General features: G+C 48.9%; 2 protein-coding genes across 6 annotated transcripts in view; both read left to right on the top strand.

The window, feature by feature from the left end:
- Positions 1-19,971, top strand: part of mast1a (microtubule associated serine/threonine kinase 1a) — a 34,299-nt gene extending 14,328 nt beyond the window's left edge. For 3 of the 4 annotated variants that reach the window (XM_029851220.1, XM_029851219.1, XM_029851222.1), the window contains 25 exons: positions 3,908-3,996; positions 4,237-4,312; positions 4,717-4,789; positions 5,573-5,733; positions 7,069-7,144; positions 7,675-7,884; positions 7,968-8,069; positions 8,528-8,660; positions 9,316-9,383; positions 9,537-9,613; positions 9,728-9,936; positions 10,124-10,262; positions 10,368-10,500; positions 10,920-11,085; positions 11,349-11,450; positions 12,064-12,186; positions 12,366-12,475; positions 13,410-13,573; positions 14,063-14,307; positions 14,482-14,739; positions 14,825-15,057; positions 15,146-15,268; positions 15,353-15,489; positions 15,597-15,784; positions 15,862-19,971. In XM_029851220.1, coding sequence (XP_029707080.1) covers positions 3,908-3,996; positions 4,237-4,312; positions 4,717-4,789; positions 5,573-5,733; positions 7,069-7,144; positions 7,675-7,884; positions 7,968-8,069; positions 8,528-8,660; positions 9,316-9,383; positions 9,537-9,613; positions 9,728-9,936; positions 10,124-10,262; positions 10,368-10,500; positions 10,920-11,085; positions 11,349-11,450; positions 12,064-12,186; positions 12,366-12,475; positions 13,410-13,573; positions 14,063-14,307; positions 14,482-14,739; positions 14,825-15,057; positions 15,146-15,268; positions 15,353-15,489; positions 15,597-15,784; positions 15,862-17,522 — 5,056 coding nt within the window. In that variant the 3' untranslated portion in view covers positions 17,523-19,971. The remainder of the gene's footprint in view (positions 1-3,907; positions 3,997-4,236; positions 4,313-4,716; positions 4,790-5,572; positions 5,734-7,068; positions 7,145-7,674; positions 7,885-7,967; positions 8,070-8,527; positions 8,661-9,315; positions 9,384-9,536; positions 9,614-9,727; positions 9,937-10,123; positions 10,263-10,367; positions 10,501-10,919; positions 11,086-11,348; positions 11,451-12,063; positions 12,187-12,365; positions 12,476-13,409; positions 13,574-14,062; positions 14,308-14,481; positions 14,740-14,824; positions 15,058-15,145; positions 15,269-15,352; positions 15,490-15,596; positions 15,785-15,861) is intronic. The other variant, XM_029851221.1, reaches the window with a different exon arrangement.
- Positions 19,972-20,777: 806 nt separating this feature from the next.
- Positions 20,778-25,382, top strand: atg4da (autophagy related 4D, cysteine peptidase a). 2 transcript variants are annotated; one of them, XM_003972589.3, is made up of 11 exons: positions 20,778-21,108; positions 21,738-21,999; positions 22,076-22,159; positions 22,259-22,432; positions 22,511-22,862; positions 23,163-23,227; positions 23,310-23,464; positions 23,557-23,635; positions 23,988-24,064; positions 24,142-24,261; positions 24,617-25,382. In XM_003972589.3, the coding sequence occupies exons 2-11, from the start codon at positions 21,783-21,785 to the stop codon at positions 24,791-24,793; spliced, it is 1,500 nt and encodes a 499-aa protein (XP_003972638.1). In that variant the 5' UTR covers positions 20,778-21,108; positions 21,738-21,782; the 3' UTR covers positions 24,794-25,382. The 2 variants fall into 2 exon arrangements, with proteins under 2 accessions (XP_003972638.1, XP_029707096.1); XM_029851236.1 differs by having other exon boundaries at positions 24,566-24,700.
- The last annotated feature ends 58 nt before the right edge of the window (positions 25,383-25,440 follow it).

Genomic DNA, 25,440 nt, shown 5'->3' with positions numbered 1-25,440 from the left:
TTTAATGTCCTGTAAAATTATGCACCGTTCTCAAAAATTCCTTTTTACAGAATAAATATGCTACTTTGAAATAAACACAATAACAACATAGTGTTTATAGGATTAGTTTCCATGAGGTCTGAAGCCATTTTGCTGCTGTTTAATGTAAATGTTAGCATGGTCTCCTACACATGCAGCCTAAAGAAGAAGAACATTCCATTGTTTTCAGATCCCGCTGAACCTTTTAATCAATACAGAGACGCATCGATGGGGCCTTTTAAATAAATCCATGATGACAGGGAGGCGATAATGGCAACTGCTGCTCATTATCGAAAATGGGATAATTTCCAGACCATAACCATTTAATTAGGCCCATTTTGAGGTGTCTAATTACATTTTAGACAAGCAAGCTTCTTTCCCTTGTCAACAGTTAGCATGTAGTCGCTAACCTCCCTAGATTTATTGTCTTGTTTTAACAAGTTTCAGCATGTTTGTGGCGATGAACCTTCCGCTTCTGAATGTTATTAGCGTCACGTGCACTTCTGACAGTAAATGCATGTTAACAGATGAGCCCATTAGCGTGAGAAAACAGCCAGTTTGTCCACTGGCAGCAGCCCTAACGACCCAGGCAGCTAATGGAGGAAAGAGTCCTCCGACATTAGCTTCAGGATGCTCTCCTGGGCGCCGCCTCCTGCCTGCTCAAGCAGGTCACGTTCTGCTGAAAGATCTTAAGGGTCCTTACTCACTCTCATCTTTGCCTGAGAGGATCAATTCACACCTTGACGAGACATCTGACAACACCTCAGACAGGAGCGAGGCGATGGCGCTCCAAGCTGTTTATGCTCTGTCCCGGTCTTCCAAGTCCACCACAACAAGTCCTGTAAACCTAAAAAATGACCCCAGAGCTTTTGGCTATTATTCCTGTTCTATTATTCATTTCATCCCTTTTACCCCGTGCATGGTAACTGTTTATTTTAAGCCTTTTAATACACCTTTTTAACCTTAAATTTCTTGTCCACGTTTAAAAAGTACGTACAATCCTAACAAGATACAAGTTGCTTGTCTCAAAAATGCTATTTTTGTGCCTTCAAAACCACATGATTCATTATAAACTGGGTCAGTTTAAGTGATATAATGCGCTCTGAAATTTCACTGCACGATCAAAGTGTCTAATGACGAAATAAATGATTTTGTTCTTTCTATTAGTCCACGATAACAAACGGTGCTTCTGAATCTGGAACAACCTCTTTATCACTTCCTGGTTTGTGCAGTTATTTCTCTTTCTTGTTTGTTTCTTTTGGTCATTTTAATCGTTCCTCTTATCTTTTTTCATTCATTTTCCTTCATGAAACCGTCACGCTTTTGTTTCACTGCTGCGTGGTCACACGTTCAGGGTGAAAACCAAAATGAAACTCTGTAATCCTCTATAATGATCTGAGAGCGGGAGCGGGTGATTGGTGCATCATTAGGAAGGTCTGATGTCCTCCATGTGAGTCAGCACTGCTCACACGCACACACACACACACACACACACACACACACACACAGACTACTTTTGCCGTCGCTGGAAACAGTTCTAATACCCCTCAGTTTGCCTTTTAAACTTCATTTTAAGGGTAAATGAAATGTTTTGGAGTTGAATTCGAACGTTGGCGTGCTGACGTGCTCCCCGGGCTCGTTGGCAGTAATGTAGAGGCTTTATGAAGGACACGACTCCACCACCAGAGACCAGCTTTGTGCTGTTGGAGCAGGTTTGAGTCAGTGTTTCGGGACAACACGGTGCACATATGTTCTTCCACAGGAACTCATTATGAGTGTGTGTGTGTGTGTGTGTGTGTGTGTGTGTGTGTGTGTGTGCGAGACTCAGCCCAGCACCAGTTGAAACCCTTGAGGGGAATAATTGTTGGTCAAAGCTTTTGCGTGAGTCACAGGCTCCGTTTACACCCGGCCTCCTGCCCCAGTCATCAGCAGGGGGCTGTTGTTTGCCCCAGCAGAGGGTGGGAAGTCATAATTAGGAGTATTTTTAGGTATTTTTAGCATCGTTTCTTTCTGCTCCTGATGCAGTGAAAACCTCGTTACCTTTTTAACGTCCACAGACGACAGAGAGACATGACTAACTGGAGCAAAGGTCATAGGTCATCCCCCCCCCCCACGGCCGGGGTTAAGAGAGCTGTTCAACGCTGGCAGCTACAAGAACGATTCCTGATTATTCTGACCTTTTTTCATTCTGTAAAATAATCATTTGTGTTTCAGGAACGTTGCACTTTGGGAGGCTTTCGTACTTTGGCGGAGTAGTAACGATGGATCAGAGTGATCTCAGTGAGCTTAAGTGTGCAATGAAAAAGCTTTTGCCGCCTCCGGCCCCATCTGTTGCCGCTCTGATGGTCCAGTGGGGCCACACTTCCCCCCCAAGCTTCACCTGTGTAGTCGCCGTCCTTCCTTAAAAACAGCCCCCCCCCCCCCCCCCAAACAAGCCCCCTTTGAACAGCGTCAAACATGGCTGACAGCGTTTCTCCCCTCTCACATAATTACTGGCTCTCTCCTCGTCTGTGATGATCCCACAGTGGCAACATGCACTTCTGACCCCACTGAATCACGCGCTGCCCTCCTGACAGCACCACACCTCAGCACTGCTCTTCTTCACGTGATGGATTACATATTGGATCAGGAGGGATTAGATGGAAACTGGCTCCCACATACAAACACCAAAACACTGTTTTGACTGGGTGACACACGTGACTCCCGGTGTGATTCATGTGTTCATCAGTGATCTTAAGGGCACCTATTAATCGTTGACCTCAGCTCATCTCCTCGTGCTTCTCATCTTTATCGTCTTAGTGAGCAGTTCGTGGATACTGAGAATCAGTTTCCCAATGAATCCAATTCATCGTGAAGGCTTTTGAATATTTTAAATTCAAAGGTAAATCTCTGTCTGCCTTGTTTAACATTTCATACAAATCCTTTGGGCTTTTTGCCACTTTGTGGGATTCACTTAATTATGATGCTGTTTTAAAACACTGGCTCCAAGAGATTTAGCACAAGTCAAACAGATTTTTGACTTATTTTTTATACATATTCCACAGTTTCAATGTGCAAGAGGGGGGTGTTTTCATTATTTTATTATATCTTGAGGAAGAACAAGGATGAGGGAGGTGAGAGGTGGCGCTGCCAGAGGCCGAGGCAGGTTGGGCTGAAAACGCCGTCCGAGGAGGAACGGGACAATAATGGACTGAAATGTCAACGCGAGCCTGAAAGGTGAAAACTCGCCGACTCGCTGAATCACTCGGCTGTTTGGGATGAATCAGAAAAGGCTCCTGAGAGACTCTGGCCTGTGTTCCAGGAGCACGTAATCGCAGGCAGATTTTGATGCTTGACTGTAAATAAAAGTGAAATATGATGCGTGAACGACTTCACGTGCTGTAACATCGCGCTGTCACATGACTTCTGCTCTGATGATGCGAGTGCGGTACCAAGGAGGCTTTGAAGCCAGCCTCCACCCAAAGTTAATGCATTCGCCTTAAATATTTAAATATGCTCCTCCAGGAGTGAGTGCAGGCTCCTCTCAGCCGGTGGAGGAGAGGCTGCTGAAACCCTGCCCAGGGTGACGGGAGGGGACGCCGCGTTAGGCTCCTCCCTCTGCACCGGCGTGCTCCTCACGGCCCACAGGGAGGCATGTTGAGGCCTTTATGGCTGCTCTTTATGGTCTGCACACATCATCCTCATCACACCTGTTACACTGGGAGCAGCCGCCCAGAGTTTATAGGAAATTAAAAACTCTGTTGCTTAGGAGCTTCGCCCTGTTTAAGGTCTCATATTATAGTCTGCCCCGCCCCTTCACACAGCATTGCCCCGCCCCTCAAGGTTGCTCCCTGATGCCACTATGGTGCAGACACACGTCGACCTGACCGCTGTTGTTTGTGTGTTCTAGCTGCCGGACCAGTAACCGGAAGAGCCTCATCCTCACCAGCACCTCTCCCACCCTGCCAAGGCCACACTCCCCACTGCCCGGACACATCGGTCAGTGTGTTAGTGTCACCGTGACGCGCGTGCACTCAGCCCCGCTCGCTGGCGTTCACATGAGCTGTCTGGGAACTGAGCATCAGCTGAAAATAGGATTTGGTGACAAAATGTCACACGATTTATTTCAAGGGGATTTTTGCGACTGCCAAAAATATATCAAACGCTAATACGCAGCGTGTGGTTTTTACACCGTGTGTGTGTGTGTGTGTGTGTGTGTGTGTGTGTGTGCTTTAACAGGAAGCAGCCCTTTGGACAGCCCACGCAACTTCTCACCAAGTGGACCCGCCCACTTTTCCTTCACCTCTTCTCGCAGGTTGGCGTCCCGGTTTTCTTCACACATGCAGCATCACGAGAGCAGCGGAAGGATTGTTGAGGGGACTATTTTTAAACTTGTTGTACACACACACACACTCACACTCTCAGTAAAACCCTTCAGGGAACAATTAAACGGTCCAACTGAAGGTTTCCGCCCTTATTTGTCCGGCCGGGCTGCTGAGTCATGATGTGCCATCGGTGGCTGAGATGAATGAGCTGAAGTGGAATTTTGTCCAATTGTTCCTCATCAGTCAGAGAGCGAGTGATGAAGGTCGGAGAGAAGACGAGTGGAAGAGAACGTCAAACACAAACGGGCTGTTTGCTGGTCAAACCCAGCCTCCCAGTGGTTGTTTGTATTTCCAGTCTGATACCTGCTTCCACCTTCTGTGTGTGTTTGCTCAGAGCTGATGGCCGTCGCTGGTCTCTGGCTTCTCTACCGTCCTCAGGATATGGCACCAACACCCCCAGTTCAACAGTAAGTTCAGGAGTAGGGGGCAGATTTGTTCCATTTCTTATTCTTTTTATTTTTTCTTTACGTCCTTTGCTTCCCATCGTGGGTTCCATCCCCACCTCCACCCGCCTGCACGCGGGTCAGGACCTCTAAATAGGTCAACCTGTTATCTACAAATACTCACTAATTGATCGTCTGTTACCTCGATTACAAAGACGATTCAATTATTTGGAGATTCGGATGAGAAGCAATGAAAAAAGAATAATTTCTGCAGTTAGTGACGCTTGAGAAAACCTGAGGATTCCACCCATAAAGTGAAATGTGATCACCTCGTCGTCGTCAGCAGCATCTGGATGGAGGAAAAGGTGACTGAAGCCTGACTCCCCTCACCTCGCACCTCCTGGCTCCTGTGGTATCGGTGCCAACCATCATATCCGCTGGTAGTTCTGGTCTCCTGGCTCAGGTTCTCCGGCCTAATTGACTCTCCTGACCGGACTGGTCATTTCAGCCCACCAGCGGCGAAGACCTGGACCCACATCTCCCACGTGGAGACGTGGTCATTATGTCTTGCATTGATCCAGGCTGGATTTTCCCTCCTGTGCTAAACAAAAGTCCCGTGTTTAGGATGGAGCGGCGCTCCTTTAGCCCCTCAGGTGGCCCCATAAAGAAGCCGTTAACTACACACCAAGTTGCTGTGATTTTGCTCTGATTTCCTTTGCTTGCTTTTGTCCTGACACATTTTACTGGTTTTCCACCTGTTCTCTTCTTTCCCGTCGGCCTTCATTCCTCTTTCATTTGTGTCTGCAGTCGTCCAGCTCGTCCCAGGAGCGGCTGCACCAGCTGCCGTTCCAGCCAACCATGGACGAGTTGCACTTCCTGTCTAAACACTTCGGCAGCACGGAGAGCATCACGGACGACGACGGTGGCCGCCGCTCCCCTCACATTCGCCCTCGGTCCCGGAGCCTTAGGTGGGTGCACATCAGATTATTGGAGTTAATTAAAAACGTCTTTGTCTTGACATAAAATATCAACCAGAATCCAGAGTCCAATCCATCAGGTGCAGTTTTCCCTCTTACGGACTTTATGAAAGGAAATTAAGCCTCCACTGGGGGTTTGTGACAGGAAGCTTAAATTAGCATGCACTAAACTCATTCAGCCATCGAGGGATGAGAGCACTCCTAATCACTTATTTAAATCATCCTTTCACAGCTTTTCTTGTCCGTCCTTTGTACACTATCCAGGCTGTGTTCACGGCACCATGCTAGGAAAAGGTTGGACCCACTTTTGCCTTCCTGAATCCTTCATGGCACCTTTCCAGCAAGGTGTTGGAAACAGAGATTTTAGTCCTGACCTGAAGGCAAATTCATCAGCTGCACATCGATGATGCGAATGTCCTGTTTCATCATCTCAAAGCTACACTGTTGGATTGAGAGCTATCGTCATGCTCCAGAAGCCAGATGTTATTGGTTTTATGACACTTTCCTGCTGGGGGGGGCACCTGAGCGTGGTCACACTGTGGTCATGAAGGGGTTGACATGGTCAGCAACAATACTGGGGACCCAAGGAAGGGTGCAAGGAAACAACCGCCACACCCTGACACCTCCAGCCTCAACCATGAACACAAGGCAGGATGGATCCATGTTTCATCACATTCCAATTCTGAGGCCACGGTCAGAATAAAGTGGAGACTCGCATTAATGCACGGTTAGAAGCTGTTACTGTGATGTGCAGCTGTTGAGCTAAAGTAGAAATGTTACACTTTAAATACTGGAGTTGCTTCTGTCAGTATCAGCTCAGCCTCCAGTGCTTCATCATTCCTTCATGCTTCTGTTTCTCAATTAGTGGAAGTCTCTGATGTCGACGCCGTACAACCACACCTACGGCACCCCCCCCCCCCCCCCCCCCCCCAAGGGCAGAGCCTCCTGCTTCCAACACATCACTACTCATCAGTATTCCATTTTTATGTGACCTAGATGATAGCGCTGTAGCTTCATTAGACAGAATTCTTTTCATTTAGCTATAAATTGGTTTCCCATAAACCGCCTCTTGTTTTGGTCGTTTTGTGAGTTACTTGATGGTGAAATAGTGCATTTTCGGGGCTGACCTCTTATCTGTGTGTGTGTCACTGGATTACAGTGGGTCCATCGTTGGAAACAGACCCAATGATTTGGATTTCTAGCTGTTGGCTTAGCATAAGAACCAAAGAGCATGAGAACGGGAATGACTGGCGTGCCTTTGACTCAGCCACCTCACGCAGCGCCGCGTATCACGCCGCCTCTCTCCGCCTTTGTCTCTCCCCGCAGCCCCGGGCGCTCGCCATCCTGCCACGACAACGAAATCGTGATGATGAACCATGTCTACAAGGATCGCTTCCCCAAGGTCAGCCTCGTACAAACAAACGTACACAGCACGTGCACGCTCGCGGCTACATTGTCTGCACCCTTTCACATCGGCTGTTGAGGCGCACCATTGAGTGTGTGTGTGTGTGTGTGTGTGTGTGTGTGTGTGTGTGTGTGTGTGTGTGTGTGTGTGTGTGTGTGTGATAGAAAGATAGAGCTGTATATCACAGAAAACCTGTGGCATGAGTCCTCCTGCTCTGTGTGGTGGTGTTATTATTATTATTATTATTATTATCACTGTAAATATCTACTACGGTAACTTTGGATTAATAAAAGTAACAAGTCTCAACAATAACTGTCTGTCAGTTTAAACTACAGTCTCACGCTTGGGTTTATTCCTGCACTGCAGCTCGTATTAGATGTCTTCATATAGTAGGATGAGCATCGGGTCCCTCTCCCACCTCCACAGCCGGGACAGTCGGGATCTGTGGAGGAAACTGATCAAATCTTTGTCGTTTCTTCGTCTTCACGGTCACAACAGGACTGTTGACTCTTGTCTGTCTCACTCAGGCCACAGCGCAGATGGAGGAGAGGCTGGCGGAGTTCATCCAGAACTACACTCCAGAGAATGTTCTCCCCGTGGCCGACGGGGTCCTCAGCTTCATCCACCACCAGATAGCCGAGCTGTCCCGGGACTGCCTGACCAAATCGCGTGAGGGCCTGATTACCAGCGTGTACTTCTGCGAGCTGCAGGAGAACCTGGAGAAGCTGCTGCACGACGTGAGTGGTGACGCGTTGCAGAGGGGCCACAGCCCACCTGTCTCTGGGTTCACCTTCACCTCCCGTCTGTTTCTGGCCCTCAGGCTTACGAGCGCTCGGAGAGTTCGGAGCTCACGTTTGTGATTGAGCTGGTCAAGAAGCTCTTCATCATCATATCTCGTCCGGCGAGGCTTCTCGAGTGTTTGGTGAGTTCCATTTGCCTTTCTGGCCAGTAAAAACCGTCAGTGGTGTCACCTTCAGAACCGGTTGGGGATCTAATCTCAGCCTTCACCTCGAGAGTTACTTTACCTTTCAGTCTTCCTCCGTTGGCCTTATCAGAAGCTCTCGTCTTCGCTCTTCTTCACTTGTAAGAACGTGGAGCAGAGGCATCAGAGGCGGCCTGATTCCCAACATTCGCCTCTTTTTTCGGCACAAAGCAGCAGATACAGAGATGATTCTGGTCTCAGAACGTTACGAACTGGAACGAAACCAGTTCCCCAGCAACGGTGTTCTTACGTCACTTCCTGTAGACGTTGAACTTTTTTATCTACTTCTAATCGTTGCAGTTAATAAATATAAAGAGGGCAACCGACCAATAGATGCTTCTCTGGATAGAGGTCCATGCGGTCTGGCAACAGCTTTTTAAAGTCATTTCCTCCCTCAGGAGTTCAATCCAGAAGAGTTTTACCACCTGCTGGAGGCTGCGGAGGATCACGCCAAGGAAGGACAGCTGATGAAGGCCGACATCCCTCGTTACATCATCAACCAGTTGGGGTTGACCAGAGACCCGCTGGAGGGTAAACAAACGCAACATGACGAGTTCATGGCAAACGTTACATTTAAATAGTCCACAGTCTCCAGAAATAATGTGAAACAGCAAATTAGACTAAAGTAATCAGGCTTTCTTCACCTTTACTGGTCGTTTAGTTATTGGTTTGACCACTACTTTGTTTATTCCAGTTTATATCCACAGTCGACAGTGTTAATCTTCTAACGAAATACCCCAAACAGAAACTCACTGGCTGCATTATTAGCCTATAGAATTATAATTACACACAATTTAACAGAATCCATCAAGAGTCAGTGTCCAGTTTCTGTGTTCAGCTGCGTTTTGCTCTTGGTTCTGTCAGCGTTTCTCTGTGGGTTTGGTCTTTTTTTACACCGTCATTGGCTTTCAAAGACACACGTGCACACTCACGCAGCAGCGTGCACAGCTGTACCTGTTTTAGCATCAACTGCCAACTATTATAAGTAAAGGCTTTGCTCAGTTAGTAACTAGTCGAGAGTTGGAGTCACATGTTTGAGAACACTGAACATGTGATGCTGGACGATGTGCGAGGGGGGGAACAATCATCGGGGGATTCTGTGATTCCAGCTGCTGAAAACCTCTGCAGCCTCAGGCGGGTTTGAGATGAAGGTCGTCCACTTGTTAACTTCAGTGTTTCCCCACAGAGATCGTGAGCCTCGACAGCTACGACAGCGAGGGTCCTCACACGCCAGAGACCGACGATTCGGCCGAGGTGAGACTCAGTTACCCTGCCCCCCCACAGTTAAACTGGTGTATATTTAATCTCTACTGAGAGCATTGATTTGGCTCACGATTCATTGTTTTTTAAAAATCCATAAGCAGCCGTGGGTCTGAGTTTGTTTGTAAGGTGAAAATGTCTCTGCAGGGAAAAGGAAGAGCCATCAAACCACCGAGCGAAGAAGATTTCCAGAGTATCAAACTCATCAGTAACGGAGCGTACGGGTAAGAGAAGCCGCCCTAAATCCGCTCGTCTGTACGCGGGGTTTGTTGTAACGGCAGACGTTCCAACTATATTCCAACTATTCCCTATTTCCTCCTGGTCTCTCACCGTCCCAGCGCCGTCTACCTGGTGCGCCACAGAGAGACGCGTCAGCGCTTCGCCATGAAGAAGATCAACAAGCAAAACCTGATCCTGAGGAACCAGATCCAGCAGGCCTTCGTGGAGAGGGACATCCTCACCTTCGCAGAGAACCCGTTCGTTGTGTCCATGTTCTGCTCCTTTGAGACGCGGAGGCACCTTTGCATGGTCATGGAATATGTGGAAGGTGAGACGGCTCCTAAAACCTCACCTTCACCTGGAATGATTTCATTTCCTAAATTTAAGGCGATCTGGATCCTGTGTGCGGGCTCAGGTAGAGCTGCACTCTCAGGCTGATTATGATCCGGTCAGCTTATACATGGGTGAACGTATGGCGCTGCGATGATGTCACACTCCCCTCCGCCTGTCTGCAGGTGGCGATTGCGCCACTTTACTGAAAAACATCGGCGCTCTGCCCGTTGAGCTGACCAGGATGTATTTTGCTGAGACCGTCTTGGCTTTGGAATACCTGCACAACTACGGCATCGTGCACCGAGACCTCAAACCCGACAAGTGAGCATTTGAGACCTCTGCCTGTGTCTTAGCCTTAGCTAGCCTTAGCTAGCCTTAGCTAGCGTGCAGAGCCATCAGATCAGACCTTCTCCCTCTGCCCAACAGTCTGCTGATCACCTCCATGGGACACATCAAGCTGACCGACTTCGGTTTGTCCAAGATGGGGCTGATGAGCCTCACCACCAACTTGTACGAGGGCCACATTGAGAAGGATGCCAGGGAGTTCCTGGATAAGCAGGTGAGTTAAGGCTGGTGGCGGCGTGCACGGTGCATGTTAGTCTCAATGAAAATGGCCACAGAGATGAGTTTTACTGTTTTACTGAACAAGAATTTAGTGTCGTCGATGCTTGAAAAGGTCCATATTGGTGCTTTTGTCATGAGCCCAGGACCTTTGTCTCTTATTTGTAGGCAGCTGATTTAAGGCTACAGTGGATGTAAACATTCAGAAATACACGTTTGACCCTCATTGTGCATTTTTTTCTTCCTTCACTTTAAATCTCAGTTGAGCTGTTGCTCAAACTTGTTATTTTTGATTGACTGTTTAGTTACTGAAGTCGGGCATTCATTACAGAGCAAATCAGCCGTTGATCGGCCACTCTGCTCCCAGGTGTGTGCAGCTCCTCATCTTTGTGTCTTTGTGCTGCTCTCTTGGCTCAGGTGTGCGGGACCCCGGAGTACATCGCTCCAGAGGTGATTCTCCGCCAGGGTTATGGAAAGCCCGTTGACTGGTGGGCCATGGGCATCATCCTCTACGAGTTCCTGGTAGGCTGTGTGCCGTTCTTCGGAGACACTCCCGAGGAGCTGTTTGGACAGGTCATCACAGGTGAGAAACAATCCACAGAATCTTCTGGGCCTGTTTCATGCCCAACCTCATTGTGTTCCAGTAATTTGGGGTTAACGGGGCCGATCACACACGTTGGAGCTGATTGGTTGAGAGCGGTTCAAACGTGGAGGTTTAAAGTCTCCGTCGATGCTCGACGCTTCTCCTTCTGCAGCTTATTACAGACATTTACATCAGTCCAGCCTGGTTTGTGCATAAAGAACCACTTCCTGTAATTAATCTTCCTCCCTCTTCGGCTCTGTTAGATGACATCGTTTGGCCCGAGGGGGACGAAGCTTTGCCTGCGGATGCTCAGGCCCTCATCTCTGCCCTCTTACAGACCAACCCTCTGGTCAGGCTGGGCACAGGTACGAACGCCCTTCTGCCGCTGTGCGACAGTCTTTGGGCGTGTTTTATTAGCATCGAAGCTCGTATTGGTCCATTATTTCCCTTAGTCTGGTAAAAGCCATCAGGCGTTGCATCAGCGCCCTCTGGGTGAGTCCTACAGTGTTTTATGCATTAATTATCCACTTCACAGTCACTGGGATCCAGTGGATTTCTGTCCTAAATAGAAAGCTACTTCCTGCTGAAGCTAAGTGATAAAGAATGAGGTTTTTCCCTCCCAAATCATGAAATATTTATGACCCTGGTGCTCAGCCATGTCCCTGTGAGCTTTTCCCCTCCCCACACACGTCTTCATCTGCTGCTGATTTGCATGCGGATATTCAGGGTTTCTTTTTTCTTATTATTGATTTTGCTGAAGCAGGAAACACACACATATAGACTGTTCAACATTTTTACCACACATGTTTTCCTCTTTACGCTGGGGGAAAAAAAACATTTTTAGGCTCCTGGAATGATTTTAACTGTGAGATTTTACTGTGATTTTACGTTTTTGGTTGTTTTTTGACCAATACTGCGTTGAGGGTTTTGACATAGAAGCATCAATTTGAAGGGTGCTGTTTTTAACGTGGCCACCAGGTGGCGCCTTCGAGGTGAAGCAGCATTCCTTCTTCACGGAGCTGGACTGGAACACGTTACTGAGGCAGAAAGCAGAGTTCATCCCTCACCTGGAGTCAGAGGAGGACACCAGCTACTTTGACAGTATGTTTCTATGGATTTATGCTCCTCTCATGCAGAGCAGGAACATCCAGATGGGCTTTATGGGGCGGAGAGTCACATTTCTGACAGTTCCAGTTGGAGAGACGCATTTTCTCTTCCGTTCAGAGCTCAAATGCTTAATCTCCTCTCTTGTGCTGCCCCTTCCCCCCCCCCCCCACCAGCCCGCTCAGATCGTTATCACCACATAAACACGTATGACGAGGACGACACCAATGACGACGAGCCTGTGGAGATCAGACAGTTCTCTTCCTGCTCTCCTCGCTTCAGCAAGGTTTGGCTTCTCCTCTCGCTGCTCCTTCATCTCTGTTTCTGTCACTTGACTCCTTGTTTTTCCCTCTGTGCGATTCTGCTCCTGTTTGCCTGATGATGGAGGGCAGAGAAGGCCTGTAGGCCGCACGTTGGTGGTGCTCACGGTTCCTTCTTATTCCATCTCTCAGATCAACTAAGATGAACTAAAATCTTTGTTTTTGTTTTCCTGAAATACGACGACCCAGGTGCTCTTTACCGTGTTTCAAAAACACGTTTTCATTCCTTTTATTCGGATCTGTGTCTATTTCTGTCACGCTTCTCTTCTCGGGTGATATTTTCTCACCTTTTGATGCTGTTTTTTTTGTTGTTGTTTTTCCTCCCACTTCTTTTCTCCATCACGAGCTCTCTCCATCCATCTGTGCCCCCCCCCCCACCCCCACCTCCAGATCTCTCACCCTCTTATGTTTCTGTTATGAAGGAGCCCTTCAGAAAATAGTGCCTCATTGAGAGGTTGGTTTGAATGAGATGAGACGCTCCAGTTGTGGCGCCCTGAACACACAATGAGCAACATAATGAGCTGCAGTGAACAGTCGCACAACAACTCGCACGTTTTTATCGTCCCATCCTTTGAATTGTGTCTTTGTGTGATAAATTTGCTGCTTTTGCCCCGTTTTTATCTTTGTTTGTGTTTTCTGCACCCAACTTTCCTCCCCTCTAAAGCTGTCAAAGCCACCTTTAAGTTATTTTAAAAAGAGATGCATCCAAGTTGCACATTTTTTCCAGCAGGTGATGTCGAACACAAGCGAGCGTTGGGCTGGTTTCAACGGTCCCAATTACCAGTTTGTGGTGTGGAAGCTTAACGATGTGGCTGTTTCTCTTAATCCCAGTTATTATCAGACCGACTGGTGAATTAGAGCAGGACTGGGACTCATGGTCGCTCCTAAACCCCCCTGCAGGTGTACAGCAGCATGGAGCATCTGTCACAGCTGGAGCACAAAGCCACAACCTCTGTGTGCCGCCGGGAGCACAAGGGCCCGCGGGAGGACAAGGTGACCAAGAGAGAGAGCCTGGGCAGCTTCAGCATGAGAGACAAGAGCTGGAGGACCGGATCCCCCGAGATGTGAGTCCCAGCTAACAACGAACTTGAGATTGTGGGTTGTGTTTCACTGTAACGGGATTGTGTTGTTTTTCTGAGGCCTTCAGCATCTTTTCTGTCACGAATCCTCATCCAGGAGCTGATTCCTGCCAGTGGCTCTAGAGAATGTTCTTCCATCAAAGCTGTGCAACATAGAGCCGAAATACAGTCAATTTAAGCACCTAATTGATTTAAAACCTGGTTGTTTAATTCAATAAAATCATTATAGGCTTATTTTTTGATTAAAGGACCACAGCCAACTTGATCCAGACTACATTTATTATTTAGGATTTGCTGAAATTACTACTTTAACTCAGTTCACACATCTGATTTTTAAAGGATTTATATTTTAGCTCAGAGGCGAGCCCGTTATCACATATAACGGGTGTTGGCTAAAACTAGCCGTTCTAGCTAACATGTGAAGACGGCGGCGACCTCGTCAACTAATGGGACGGATTCTGTCTCTTCTCATAGGAAGCGTCTGTCCTGTTCAGAGTCTCTCTACATGGAGGGGGATGCCAGCCCTCCCCTCGGAGCCCGCCGACGCTTCTCCGCTCTGATGGATACGCATCGCTTTGCCTCGCCCGCCGATGGCGAGCCAGATTTCCTGTCCCGTCAGGTGCCTATCAAGGTTCGAGGAACTTCGCTGGATGGAACCAGCATCCCTTCGCCGAACCTCCTGGAGCAGAAGAACAGTTTAAGGGACATCAACGGAGCAGGTGTGGTAGGAGACGGCGTTCTCTGTGTAGTAGCGGAGCGTTTTAATTCAGAAGGGAAGGGAAGGTGAATAACGAAGGCAGGCAGGGACGAGGGGGCGTCGCCTGACTGAGTGACTGATGCTGATTGGCTGAGCATGTAGACACTTCCTCATATCGCTGTTCACAACTGTACAGATAAATCCCCGAGACACGGAGAGACCGCAGGAGTTAGCGCTGCCATCGCCATGCTCTCCCCCGGACCAGCAGCCACTGGCCGCGATGTGGTGACTCCTCTGTACGACCCCCTGGGGTCACGGGCCACCAATGACCTGGTTCTCCGCCGGGCACGCCATCAGCATTTATCAGGCGATGGGGAGAAACACAACTCCAGAGCTGGGACGAAGGTCATTAAATCAGCCTCAGCTACAGCCTTATCTGTGATCATACCATCAGGTGAGCTCTACAGTCTAGTCTAAAGTCTCCATTTTGGAATCGCTTTGTGGTTTAATAGAGCCTTTCACCCTCTGCCTGCATCCAGTAGAGCAACACGGCGGCTTCTCCCCCCTCGCCAGCCCAATGTCTCCGCACTCCTTCTCCTCCAACCCTTCGTCCCGTGACTCCTCGCCCAGCCGGGACTTCTGTCCAGCCGTCAATGTGCCGCGCTCGCCCATCACCATCCACCGTTCTGGGAAGAAATACGGCTTCACGCTCAGGGCCATAAGGGTCTACATCGGCGACAGTGACATATACAGCGTGCACCACATCGTTTGGGTAAAAACGAACCAAATCTTGGTAGATTTGCTTGCTCCAAGGTAAAGTCTTTGTCATCCGTGTTGACCTGTTTTTGGCGGTCGGGCAGCACGTTGAGGACGGCGGCCCTGCCCAGGAGGCCGGTCTGTGCGCTGGTGACCTCATCACCCACGTCAACGGAGAGCCTGTCCATGGTCTGGTCCACACCGAAGTGGTGGAGCTCATTCTCAAGGTAGGTGACAGCACACAGCAACAACAGGTTTGCTGCTTTATTTCTGCGTGATAATCGCCGTCTTCGCTGCATTGACCGGAACAGAGTGGAAACAAGGTGACGGTCACCACCACGCCCTTTGAGAACACCTCCATTAAAGTGGGTCCTGCACGCAAAGCTAGCTACAAATGTAAAATGGCGCGTCGGAACAAGAGGACCATGGGGAAGGACAGCCAGGACAGGTGGGACCATGCAACCCTAACCAAGAGTCTGGTGACGTTCAGGCATCTGTTCATCCGCTCATGTGGATTTGACGCCATCTTTTCTCTTCCTGTTTCTCTTCCTGCAGTAAGAAGCGCAACTCGCTGTTCAGAAAAATCACCAAGCAGTCCAATCTGCTGCACACCAGCCGCAGCCTGTCCTCTTTGAATCGATCCCTGTCCTCCAGCGAGAGTCTTCCCGGATCCCCGACTCACAGCTTATCTGCCCGCTCACCGACTCAGGGCCACCGCTCCACCCCTGAGCACTCATACCTGGGTAGGAAGTTGGAAATGACACCGGCTGATCCAGAATCTGCTCTGTTGGGTAATCTGTTTCTGTCCCCTGTCCATTAGGAGCTTCCTCCCAGAGCAGCTCTCCGGCCTCCAGCACTCCCAACTCCCCGGCTCCGTCTCAGCACATGAGGCCCAGCTCCCTACACGGCCTCTCGCCAAAACTCCACCGCCAGTACCGCTCGGCGCGCTGCAAATCTGCCGGTAACATCCCCCTCTCGCCGTTGGCGCACACCCCCTCCCCCACCCAGTCTTCCCCGCCGCCCATGCCGGGCCACACCGTGGGGAGTTCCAACACCACCCAGTCTTTCCCTGCAAAACTCCACTCCTCGCCGCCGGTGGTGCGTCCCAGACCCAAGAGCGCAGAACCCCCCCGATCCCCTCTTCTCAAACGAGTGCAGTCGGCAGAAAAGCTCGGTTCGCCGCTGACCCAGTCCAGTGCTACAGGAGGACTGGGGGGTCCTCTGAGGAAGCACAGCCTGGAAGTGCAGCACTCCGAGTACCGTAAGGACGCCTTCCTCTGTGAGCTCGGGCTGCAGAGCCTGCTGGAGACCGAGGGGGAAATTCTGCCCCCTAACCCTCCACCCCTGCCCTCAGCCTCATCAACTAACCCCGAGTCCGGGGTCCTGAAGCCTGTGAGGAGACTGGGGAGGCAAGAATCCCCCCTTAGCAGGGAAACACTGCTGGCCGGGAGAGAGGACAGGGAGCGGGAGAAGGAGAAGGACCGGGAGAGTGATGCTAAAACGGTCCTGGAGAGATTGAGCCGGGTCGAGGCTGCAGAATCGCATTCTTCCGCACCAAAAAAACCTCAAGCCAGTGAGCGGCCCTTCAGCTCACAGACTAAACCCAAACCAAACGAAGAAACTAGCAAAGGCGCAGCTCCTGGTGCCCATAACATAGCAGCCAGGGTTTTAGGTGGGCAGAGAGCTCCTGAAAACACTCAGGCAGACTTGACGACAAAACAGCCGGGCCACAAGGCAGCAAAAGACGTGTTACCTGCTGGCGAAGCTTCATGGGAGCAGGGGAGAACGGAAACGAGGCAGGACCGAAGAGACAGGCCCGCTTCGGCCGGGGCTGGGTTCAGCAAGAGCTCCTCTCCCTCCCCCGATAAAGCTGCTGCTATCAGCTCCACGGCAACAGCGGCTCCCCTCAGGCTGGCAGACGGCCGGAGGAAGGATCCGGCAGAGAGCAGTGACTCAAGGACTCCAGATGTGGCCTCCAAAAGCCCCAAACTTCCATCCCGCATCCTCGCGCCCGTCGTCCCGCCACACGGACAGCCGCTCTCGTTGGGCAAAGTGAGACAGGGGCTCGGGCCTGTCAACTGCTACCGCGGAACCCTCGACTGGGAGGACAAGTGTCGCCTGGAGGTGGTTGAGGAGCATTCGCCCTCTCCCTCGCCCTCCCCTACTGCTGTCACCCCCTCGCTCTGTGGGCCGTCTCTCTGTAAATCCCGGCCCGTCTCCCCCGGTGAAAAGACGAGCTTTGTTAGCCAGCTCACCAACGTGGCCAAAAACGTCCTCGGGCCCATTAAGATTGGCTCGCAGGAGACGAGCAAGAGCAAAGACCAGCAGATGAAAGCTGCAGAGGAGAAGCAGGGAGGCGCGGGAAAGAGCGACGGCGCCGCCGGGTTTCGAGCCGCCATCGGGGCCTCGGCGGGGACCCAAAGTCCCGCTGGGTCACCATTAGACAAGGCTGCAACAGGTAGCAGTCCTCCAAAAGTGTGACCTCTCAAGGTGACTTTAGGGGGCTCTAGTAGTAGAAGGACGATGCAGCAGAAGCAAAGCACTTAGAAATACTGTACATTCCACTGTCAGAGTATATGAAATGTTATTTATTGATTACAATCATGGACCGATTCCAACCTAAAACCAGGAGTAACGTAAGACTGTAAAGGTGTCTGTTCCTTTTTCTATTATAGTATTTCATAAGAAGACTCTTAATGTAATGTGAAACACTTTATCAAATGTATATGTGTCTCTATGTGAAGGCATGTCATGTGATATGACGGTACTAAAGATACAAGGTCAAAAAGTGCTTTACCGATCAAAACACACTGAATACTGTGAATACCAAATCTTCACTGTTTTGTCTTTCCACCAGCTCTTTTACTGCTTATCACATGAGACCATGAAACAGGGGTGAGGGGGCGACAGGAGCGACCTGCAGCCGGTCTGGCCAAGGTGGGGGGGCCCGGCTCAGCGGGGCCAAGCAGGCGGAGCCACCCACCCGCTCGCTCGCTGCCCAGCCGTGGGATGATGTGGACAGTCAGACAGAGCCAAACCGGGCACATTGTCAGGGGACGTCCCGTCCAGCCCCGCTCAGCTCGAGCTGTCACAGAGGGGAGGGAGCATCTGGGGCGTTTTCTCCCTCCCCCTGCAACGGCGTGCGGCCTGGGCTCTTATCTGCCCTGTGCAGGAGGGCTGCCGGCCCTTTTCTCCACCTGCCCCCGACTCAGAGACACACAGTTGTGTAAACGATGTGTTTGTGTTCAGGCTCGCTCGGCTGAAGCAGCTGGGTCGTCATGCATTTAAATCCGTACCTCTGCGGTCTGCGGCCCCAGCGGCTTCTCAACGGGTAATTACACGAGGCGAGGTTGACTCAGAAACCAAATCACAAACAAACGGAGTGAGGTGAGCTTCAGACACCGGAATCAAAGCTCTGCTGCTTCCCTCTCAACTTGCATAGGCGGCGTAAATGATCGAGTGTGGCCTCGAGAATTGTAATAGCACAGTGAAGGCAAAACAGGCAGTCATGGATGTAGCATACTATAAGTGGCTAAAGGGCTCTACAGCAAGTGTGGGTTGAGGATCGTGGTGCACTGCGTGTTGCACGGGACCTGTTACTGGAACTCCAATGTATTCACTGAATATTCCAAATGCTTTTGGTTAAGAAGGTAAAGCAAACCGGACCGTCGACTCCTGCGCTTTATATTGAAGATGGATCGTCAACAGTATGAGCGCGAAGGAGGCGACAGCGGCTTTATTTTCCCAGAATAGTCGTATTTGTGCGCTTAGTAGTCCACTATCCGTTAGGAGTGTACATAATCATATGCAAACCTGCCACAGCTGTGTCCACAGATGGCTGGCACTAATAATTCTACAGTTGGATTTAATTAGCTGAGTATAAAAAAGCAGGGTTTAAGTGAACTAATCCAGCTTTTAATTTGATGCATGGTTAAATGTCACACACACACACGACAGATTGAGACGAAATATCTGATTCAAGCAGCAACAGCAGTTAAATCCGTCGTCCTGTACATACAGTCCACACTTGTTTTGATTTATAAACTGGCTTCCTCTCAGAATTTGCTTCCATTGTGGGATGCTTTTTTTTTTCTTTTTAAAAAAAATCGTTTTACATCAGCAGTCGTTAATATCTGACATATTTAAATTATTATTTCTGTAAGATTCTGTCTGCAATCCGATTATCTCCAAACAGAACGAGATCATTTACACCAGCGCTCTACTGCCCCCTGGTGGATAATAAAATGTACACGACGAAGACAAACCGCGTGAGAAATGATCTGATTGAAGTCCTGAGTACGGAATCATGTGAGAATAGCTGTTATTAGCCATAGGCTCTTTAAATATGCATTTATGTTTCTGGAAATGCAGTAATTATCAAACACTTGAATCTAAAATTTATTCCTTCTCTGTTGTGCTCTTCACGTGACTGTTAACCACATCTTATAATAAATAGGGATCAACATTTTTAAATATGTCTTATATTCTGCAGATAGGAAGGTGATCTTTTATATGTTGGTGTAATAAATTAATTGTAAGGTCAGCTCTGAGCACCTGATAAAAAATGAAACAAAAAAATCTTGACAGCTGCCCACTTTAAGGCCTTTTTACAAACAGTGGTGTCTTCACTAGTGTTTAACAGCTAGTTTCATTTTGTGATGGACAGAGAGAGTAGTGAAAAATGCACTTTATTTGGATGAAACTCTTTATTGGCTAGTAGTGTTTGTAAGTTACTTTGAATAAAATCTAAATATACTGCATAGATTCTACAAGTGAGCGCAAAAGTCCAAAAAAAACAACATTTCATGTTTCTCTCTTCACTAAAAGTGTGTTTATTTATTCCATTGGGCATTTTAGTTGGTGATTGATGTGATTCTTATGCAGACACCTGAAGTGCAGTACGTGGAATAAAATCCAGGTTTGTTCCAAAGCCTTGCTTGATTTGTGGTTGAATTAAACCTGTGAAAATCACGTTATGGCTGCAACATCTGCAGCCAACTAGTGAAAAAAGTAAAAATGCTAAAAAAAAATACCAACTTCACATATTTTTCATTGGTGTCCTATATTCTGTAATAAAGTTGAGTAGATTTCAAAGATAATTCACTTTCTTAGCTGGTTCCCCCATAAACAAGGAGCTGATGACGTCACCGGGCCCCCTGCTGTCAGTCAGCAGAAACTAAGGTTCAACAGGTCAGAACGAAACTGGAGCTTGTGGGTTAAACCCCCCCTCCCCCCCCCCCCTTTCTCTCCTCCCCCCCCCCCCCCTCTTTCTCTCTCCTCCTTCCCTCCCTCTCTCTTTTCTTCCCCCCTCTCCCTCCCTCCCCTCCCTTCTTTCTCTCTTTCTCCCTCCCCCTCCCTTCTTCTCTCTCCCCCCATCTTTCTCTCCCTCCCTCCCCCTCCATCTCGCTCCCTTCTTCTCCCCCCCCCCCCCATCTTCATCCTTATGAGACAACAGTTTGAAGCAGAGGCTGACTGGACTGATAATTTAGTCTGATTAAAAGATCCTCCTGTTGGACAGTTTTATTGATAACGAGTTGTGCATATCCATAACCAACCCATATCCAATATCCAATCATAATAACGTATCTGGCGCCGGTGATACATTAAAAATTGTATCAGGTCACATTTCTGACGAGGTGAAAGTTTGACTAAATCGTCCACAGTTTAGCCGAAACTCAATTATCCGCACAGCTGGAGAATCAACCAATCAGATTTGCCAGAGCAGAAACGTCAACCAATCATTTCATCCGATGTTGGTGCGTCATCGCAGGACAACAGGAAACAGGCACCTTCGGTGCTGTTAAAGAGCTTTTCCATCTAAAGACCAGCGCACGAACGCGTTGTGGTTTAAAGAATCAACCGCCTGCGTTCAAACTCGTTTAACTCTTTGATGAATCTTTTTTATATCGCACTTTGTACAACGCCGGGCTGTGGCATTTTAAAATGCTAAAGCTAACTAGCGTCGGCAAGCTATCCTAGTAACTGTATTCGCGAAGAGGATCTGAAGAAAAATCGTTGAAATGAGCCTTTTTGACACACTGATCATGTTGGCCAGCTTCTACAGCAGGTAAGTGTTTTACATCTAGGACAATACGTGGCTAGAAGGCGTAATTATTTAGGGAGCTCCCCTGAAGCTGCATTAACGCAACGTTTCGAAGGCGTCGAACGTCAAATGTGAATCACATGACAGCCTGTGGGCGCAACAGGGGAGGATTTCTCTGGTGAAACCTCTGTTCCAGGCTGCAGGGACGAGTCTGCTCCTTCTCTTCCCCTTTCCTGCTGCCTGCATTGTGAAATCCGTGGCTTGTAATTACACATTAATAGAGGGATGGGATTCAATGGTTTACTGTTAAATAGAAGCAGCTGCTTCTTGTCTTAAGTTAAATGTGTTCAGAAACTGGTTAGTGCTTGCTGAATGTGTTATTTATTCTGTATAATGTGTCCGGGTTCGAGTTGCACTGGCTGTCATGTGCAGGGCAGGTACACAGGTAGAATATGTCCTCAGGTTTCCTGGCTGTCATAAACTTTGTCCTGTCTGAGCTAGTTTAAAGTTCAGGTGCAATAGAAAAGCAGCACCAACGCAGATGGTCGTGACCTTCTGAAGATCGTGAGGAAAGATGACGAACAAGCTGAAGCATCATCACAGCAGAACTGTCATCTAACAGACCTTCTGCTGCCCTTCCTGTCTCCGTTCAGTCCTCTGTCACAGCAGTGAGCTGCAGATTCCAGCTTCAAGGAGGCATGAACTCGGTTTCTCCAACTGCAACGCAGTACGTGACAGGCGGGATGCAGGATGAGCTGGCAGAGAACCGGAGGCAGCAGCCGCTGGAGCACCAGGGCAGCTTTGGCCCCAGGCTGCCCCAGCCCACAGATGCAGGGAGGGAGGTGCCCGGAGAGCCCGACGAGATGGACAAACTGAAAGCTAAACTGATGTCGGCGTGGAACAACGTCAAATATGGTCTGTCTCTGTCTCCTAGGCTGCTGTTTAAGTGCAGAATGGCATTTACTGACCTATTTCCATTTTGTTACTGAAGGTTGGACCGTAAAATCTAAAACCTCCTTCAACAAGATCTCTCCGGTCACCATCCTGGGAGACTCCTATCTGCTCAACAGCGAAGGTGAACTTTGAATCTAAATTTGGTGCGTTTCTCCAGCGTTGTTTTAGTCAAATCAGTGCTTTTGAGCTTCTCTCTCTCCGCTCTTTCACTTCCTTTTAGATGAAGTGGAGCGCTTTCGTTTGGCCTTCGTGTCAAGGATTTGGTTGACTTACAGGAAAGAGTTCCCACAGCTGGAGGGTTCCACCTGGACCACCGACTGTGGCTGGGGTTGCATGCTGCGCAGCGGGCAGATGCTGCTGGCCCAGGGTCTCCTGGTCCACCTGATGCCCAGAGGTTTGTCCTCCTGCCCATCTGCGCAGACACTTCGTACTTTGAAGCTGATTAAAAGTTTCGACCTTTTGTTTTGGGCAGGTTGGACCTGGCCGGATGCTCAGCCGCTCACCGATGTGGACTTGGAGGTGTTCAGACCTCGCTCCCCAGCCCGGGCCGGAGGAGTCCCCATCCCCTCGTTTGCTTCTCCACGGGGACCCAGCACACCTGAGAGGCCCTTGCTAAGTGAGCAGGCAACCAAATGCAGTCGGAAAAAGAGACTCGAGTCAGTGCAGGACCGGCAGGCGGAGCCCACACACCAAAAGCTCGTGTTCTGGTTCGGGGACCAGCCAACGGCACCGTTTGGAATTCACCAGTTGGTGGAAATTGGCAAAAGTGCAGGGAAGAAGGCTGGCGACTGGTACGGCCCGGCTATCGTGGCGCATATTCTACGGTAACTATTCCTAATATGACTAATGTGACTTTTATTAATTATGACTTTTATACACGAACCTGTGCAGGTTTAAAAAGCTTGGAAGTCCTTTTATTTTTCCAGTTATGGAAAAGAGACAAAGATTCCATTTAACGAACACAAAGGTGCATCCCCCTGTTTTGGATTCATGGAATCGTCTACAAAGAGTGTCAGTTGAGCCCGGAGATATTAGTAAAGACTGACATCAATAGATTTCTCTCCAGACTGAGGACAGATCTGTATTTGATCCGTGTAAGAATCCGAATCGTGCTCCTGTTCCAGGAAAGCCGTAGCCAGAGCGTCTGCTGTCCACAGTCTGGTTGTGTACGTGGCCCAGGATTGTACAGGTGACCTATAAAACACGTTTTTGCTCATTTAGCGGCAATTTAAAATGATTCGTTCTCCCTGTCATGCTCCTGTAACCTGCAGTGTACAAAGAGGATGTGATGCACCTGTGCGACCCGACACCGAGCCAGACGCCCTCCGACCCTCTGAGCCACCAAGCCTGGAAGTCCGTCATCATTCTGGTGCCGGTGCGGCTGGGAGGAGAGTGCCTCAATCCATCGTACATCGAGTGTGTGAAGGTGGGAATGTCCTTGGTCCGTCTGTGTCCTCTCGATTCATTCAGAGGGAAAGAAAAAACACTCCCGACTCAAATGGAACGCTTTGTCTTCAGAACATCCTGAAGCTGGATTGCTGCATTGGAATCATCGGTGGGAAACCCAAGCACTCACTTTACTTTGTTGGCTTCCAAGGTGAGAGACGGGATCAAACGACCTTTAACCTCATGGTGATGGAGATGAACGCCACATTGGCAGAGATGGATGTTAGCCAGGCGCCGCCGGGCCAAACAACGCTCGGATTATCGTTCGTTATCGTTGCCTGTTTGAGCATCTGTGGGTCTGATATCGGCCCTGAATCCAGATGGAAATCACCCATTACTCTATTTAGTGGGAGGGATTATTATAAACTGAACCAGAAAAGGTCGCACACTTGATAACACTCGTTAATAAATGTTATCCTCAGTCACCGTTTCTGTGGTTAGTTAAAGTGTAGGGTGACGTGTGGTTCAGGGATTATTTACACGGTTCTTCTCATGTCCGTTAGATGAGCAGCTGCTGTATTTGGACCCTCACTACTGCCAACCTGTGGTGGATGTGTCACAGGTCAACTCTTCACTGGAGGTTGGTTTTATTCCTTCACTCCTCTCAGCACATCATCCGAAACCTATATTCATGTCTAAAAATGTGTCATTCCTCAGTCATTCCACTGTAACGCTCCCAAAAAGATGCCCTTTAATCGCATGGATCCAAGCTGCACCATCGGATTTTATGCCAAAAGCAAAAAGGACTTTGAGTCTCTCTGTTCTGCTGTCGGCACGGTGAGTTATTCACCCCCAGCCCGGAGTTTTAGTTAAAGTTTAAAGGAAAAGATGTTTCCATTCAGCAGTAACACAGAACGAGCCTCTTCCCCGTCGATTCTTCACCAGTAATCACCAAACAGGGGCTGAATCATGTTTCCACTGTTGTGAGTCCTGCGTCTGGACCCGCTGACCCCGGGGGGGGGGTTACAAGAGTAGAGCAGCAGTTCCTGGGAAGCTGGACCAGTCTGGACTCTTGAATTGTGTTTTCTTTCTTCCATTTATAGGCTTTGATGATTATTGTTTATTCCTTCCTGCACTGCAGTTGTGACGCTCACATCTCGCGTGTTGACCCTGGCGACCTGTCTGTTCTCAGGCCCTGTCGTCATCAAAGGAGAGGTACCCGCTGTTCACCTTCATTGAGGGTCGCAGTCAGGATTACGGACTTGAGGGTCAGAGCACTAACACTGGACCTGCTGCCCACATCCTGCCCCCAGGAAAACTGGGCAGGAGCAACCACAGAAGAAACAGCGATGAGTTTGTCTTCTTGTAGACCCCGTGCTGTGTAGCCTCCATCTATAGGGGGGGGGGGAAGAAGAAGCAGCTACTTTCCTTTTCAAACGGGATTTCTGGGCAGACCTGGAAACTGCAGCTTGTGCCGCCACCTCATGTGTGGACGGGAACGTTGACTCACTTGATCAGACGCCTAAAGAGCCTCAAAGTCAAGCATATGAAGTGCAAATACACTGTTGTCGTCCAGGTATGGACAAAGTTCCACAAAGGAGACGTCTGTCCACTACATGCTCTTTTATTTGCTCATCGTCGGGGCGCTTGGGGAACTAAATTTTGTATGAAATACAATCTGCTCTCTATTATACTTTATTTATCATGTGTGAGTGTTGCAGGCTAAATGGAAAGAAAATATTTAAAAAACATCTATTTGAAGTTTTATTTGATACGTTTGTATAATCGACTCGTTTGACATCATCTCTTCTTTTATATTGCACTACTGATTTAAGATTGGTTGTCGTTATTAAACTACAGACACTGGAATCCCATTTTTCCTGTTATTTGTACAGTATGCTGCACTTTTACAATAAAAATGTCCCCTTTTAATTGCAGATTAAAGTGGTAGAAAACTATCATCTTAAGTGGTTAATTTGTTTTTATCTGGGTAGGTTTTGACTTGAAACTTAATTC

The sequence above is a fragment of the Takifugu rubripes genome, chromosome 17, assembly GCF_901000725.2.
Source record: "Takifugu rubripes chromosome 17, fTakRub1.2, whole genome shotgun sequence".
NCBI classification, from domain to species: Eukaryota; Metazoa; Chordata; class Actinopteri; order Tetraodontiformes; family Tetraodontidae; genus Takifugu; species Takifugu rubripes.
The sequence above is the reverse complement of the archived record's forward strand: the minus strand, read 5'-3'. Positions and strand labels throughout refer to the sequence as shown.

Excerpts from the sequence above, each read along its gene's own strand:
- atg4da (XM_003972589.3), top strand. The coding sequence starts at position 21,783 with ATGAACTCGGTTTCTCCAACTGCAACGCAGTACGTGACAGGCGGGATG. Across the intron at positions 22,863-23,162 it reads ATCGTGGCGCATATTCTACG|GAAAGCCGTAGCCAGAGCGT; the intron begins GTAACTATTCCT and ends CTCCTGTTCCAG. Across the intron at positions 24,262-24,616 it reads TCTGTTCTGCTGTCGGCACG|GCCCTGTCGTCATCAAAGGA; the intron begins GTGAGTTATTCA and ends GTCTGTTCTCAG.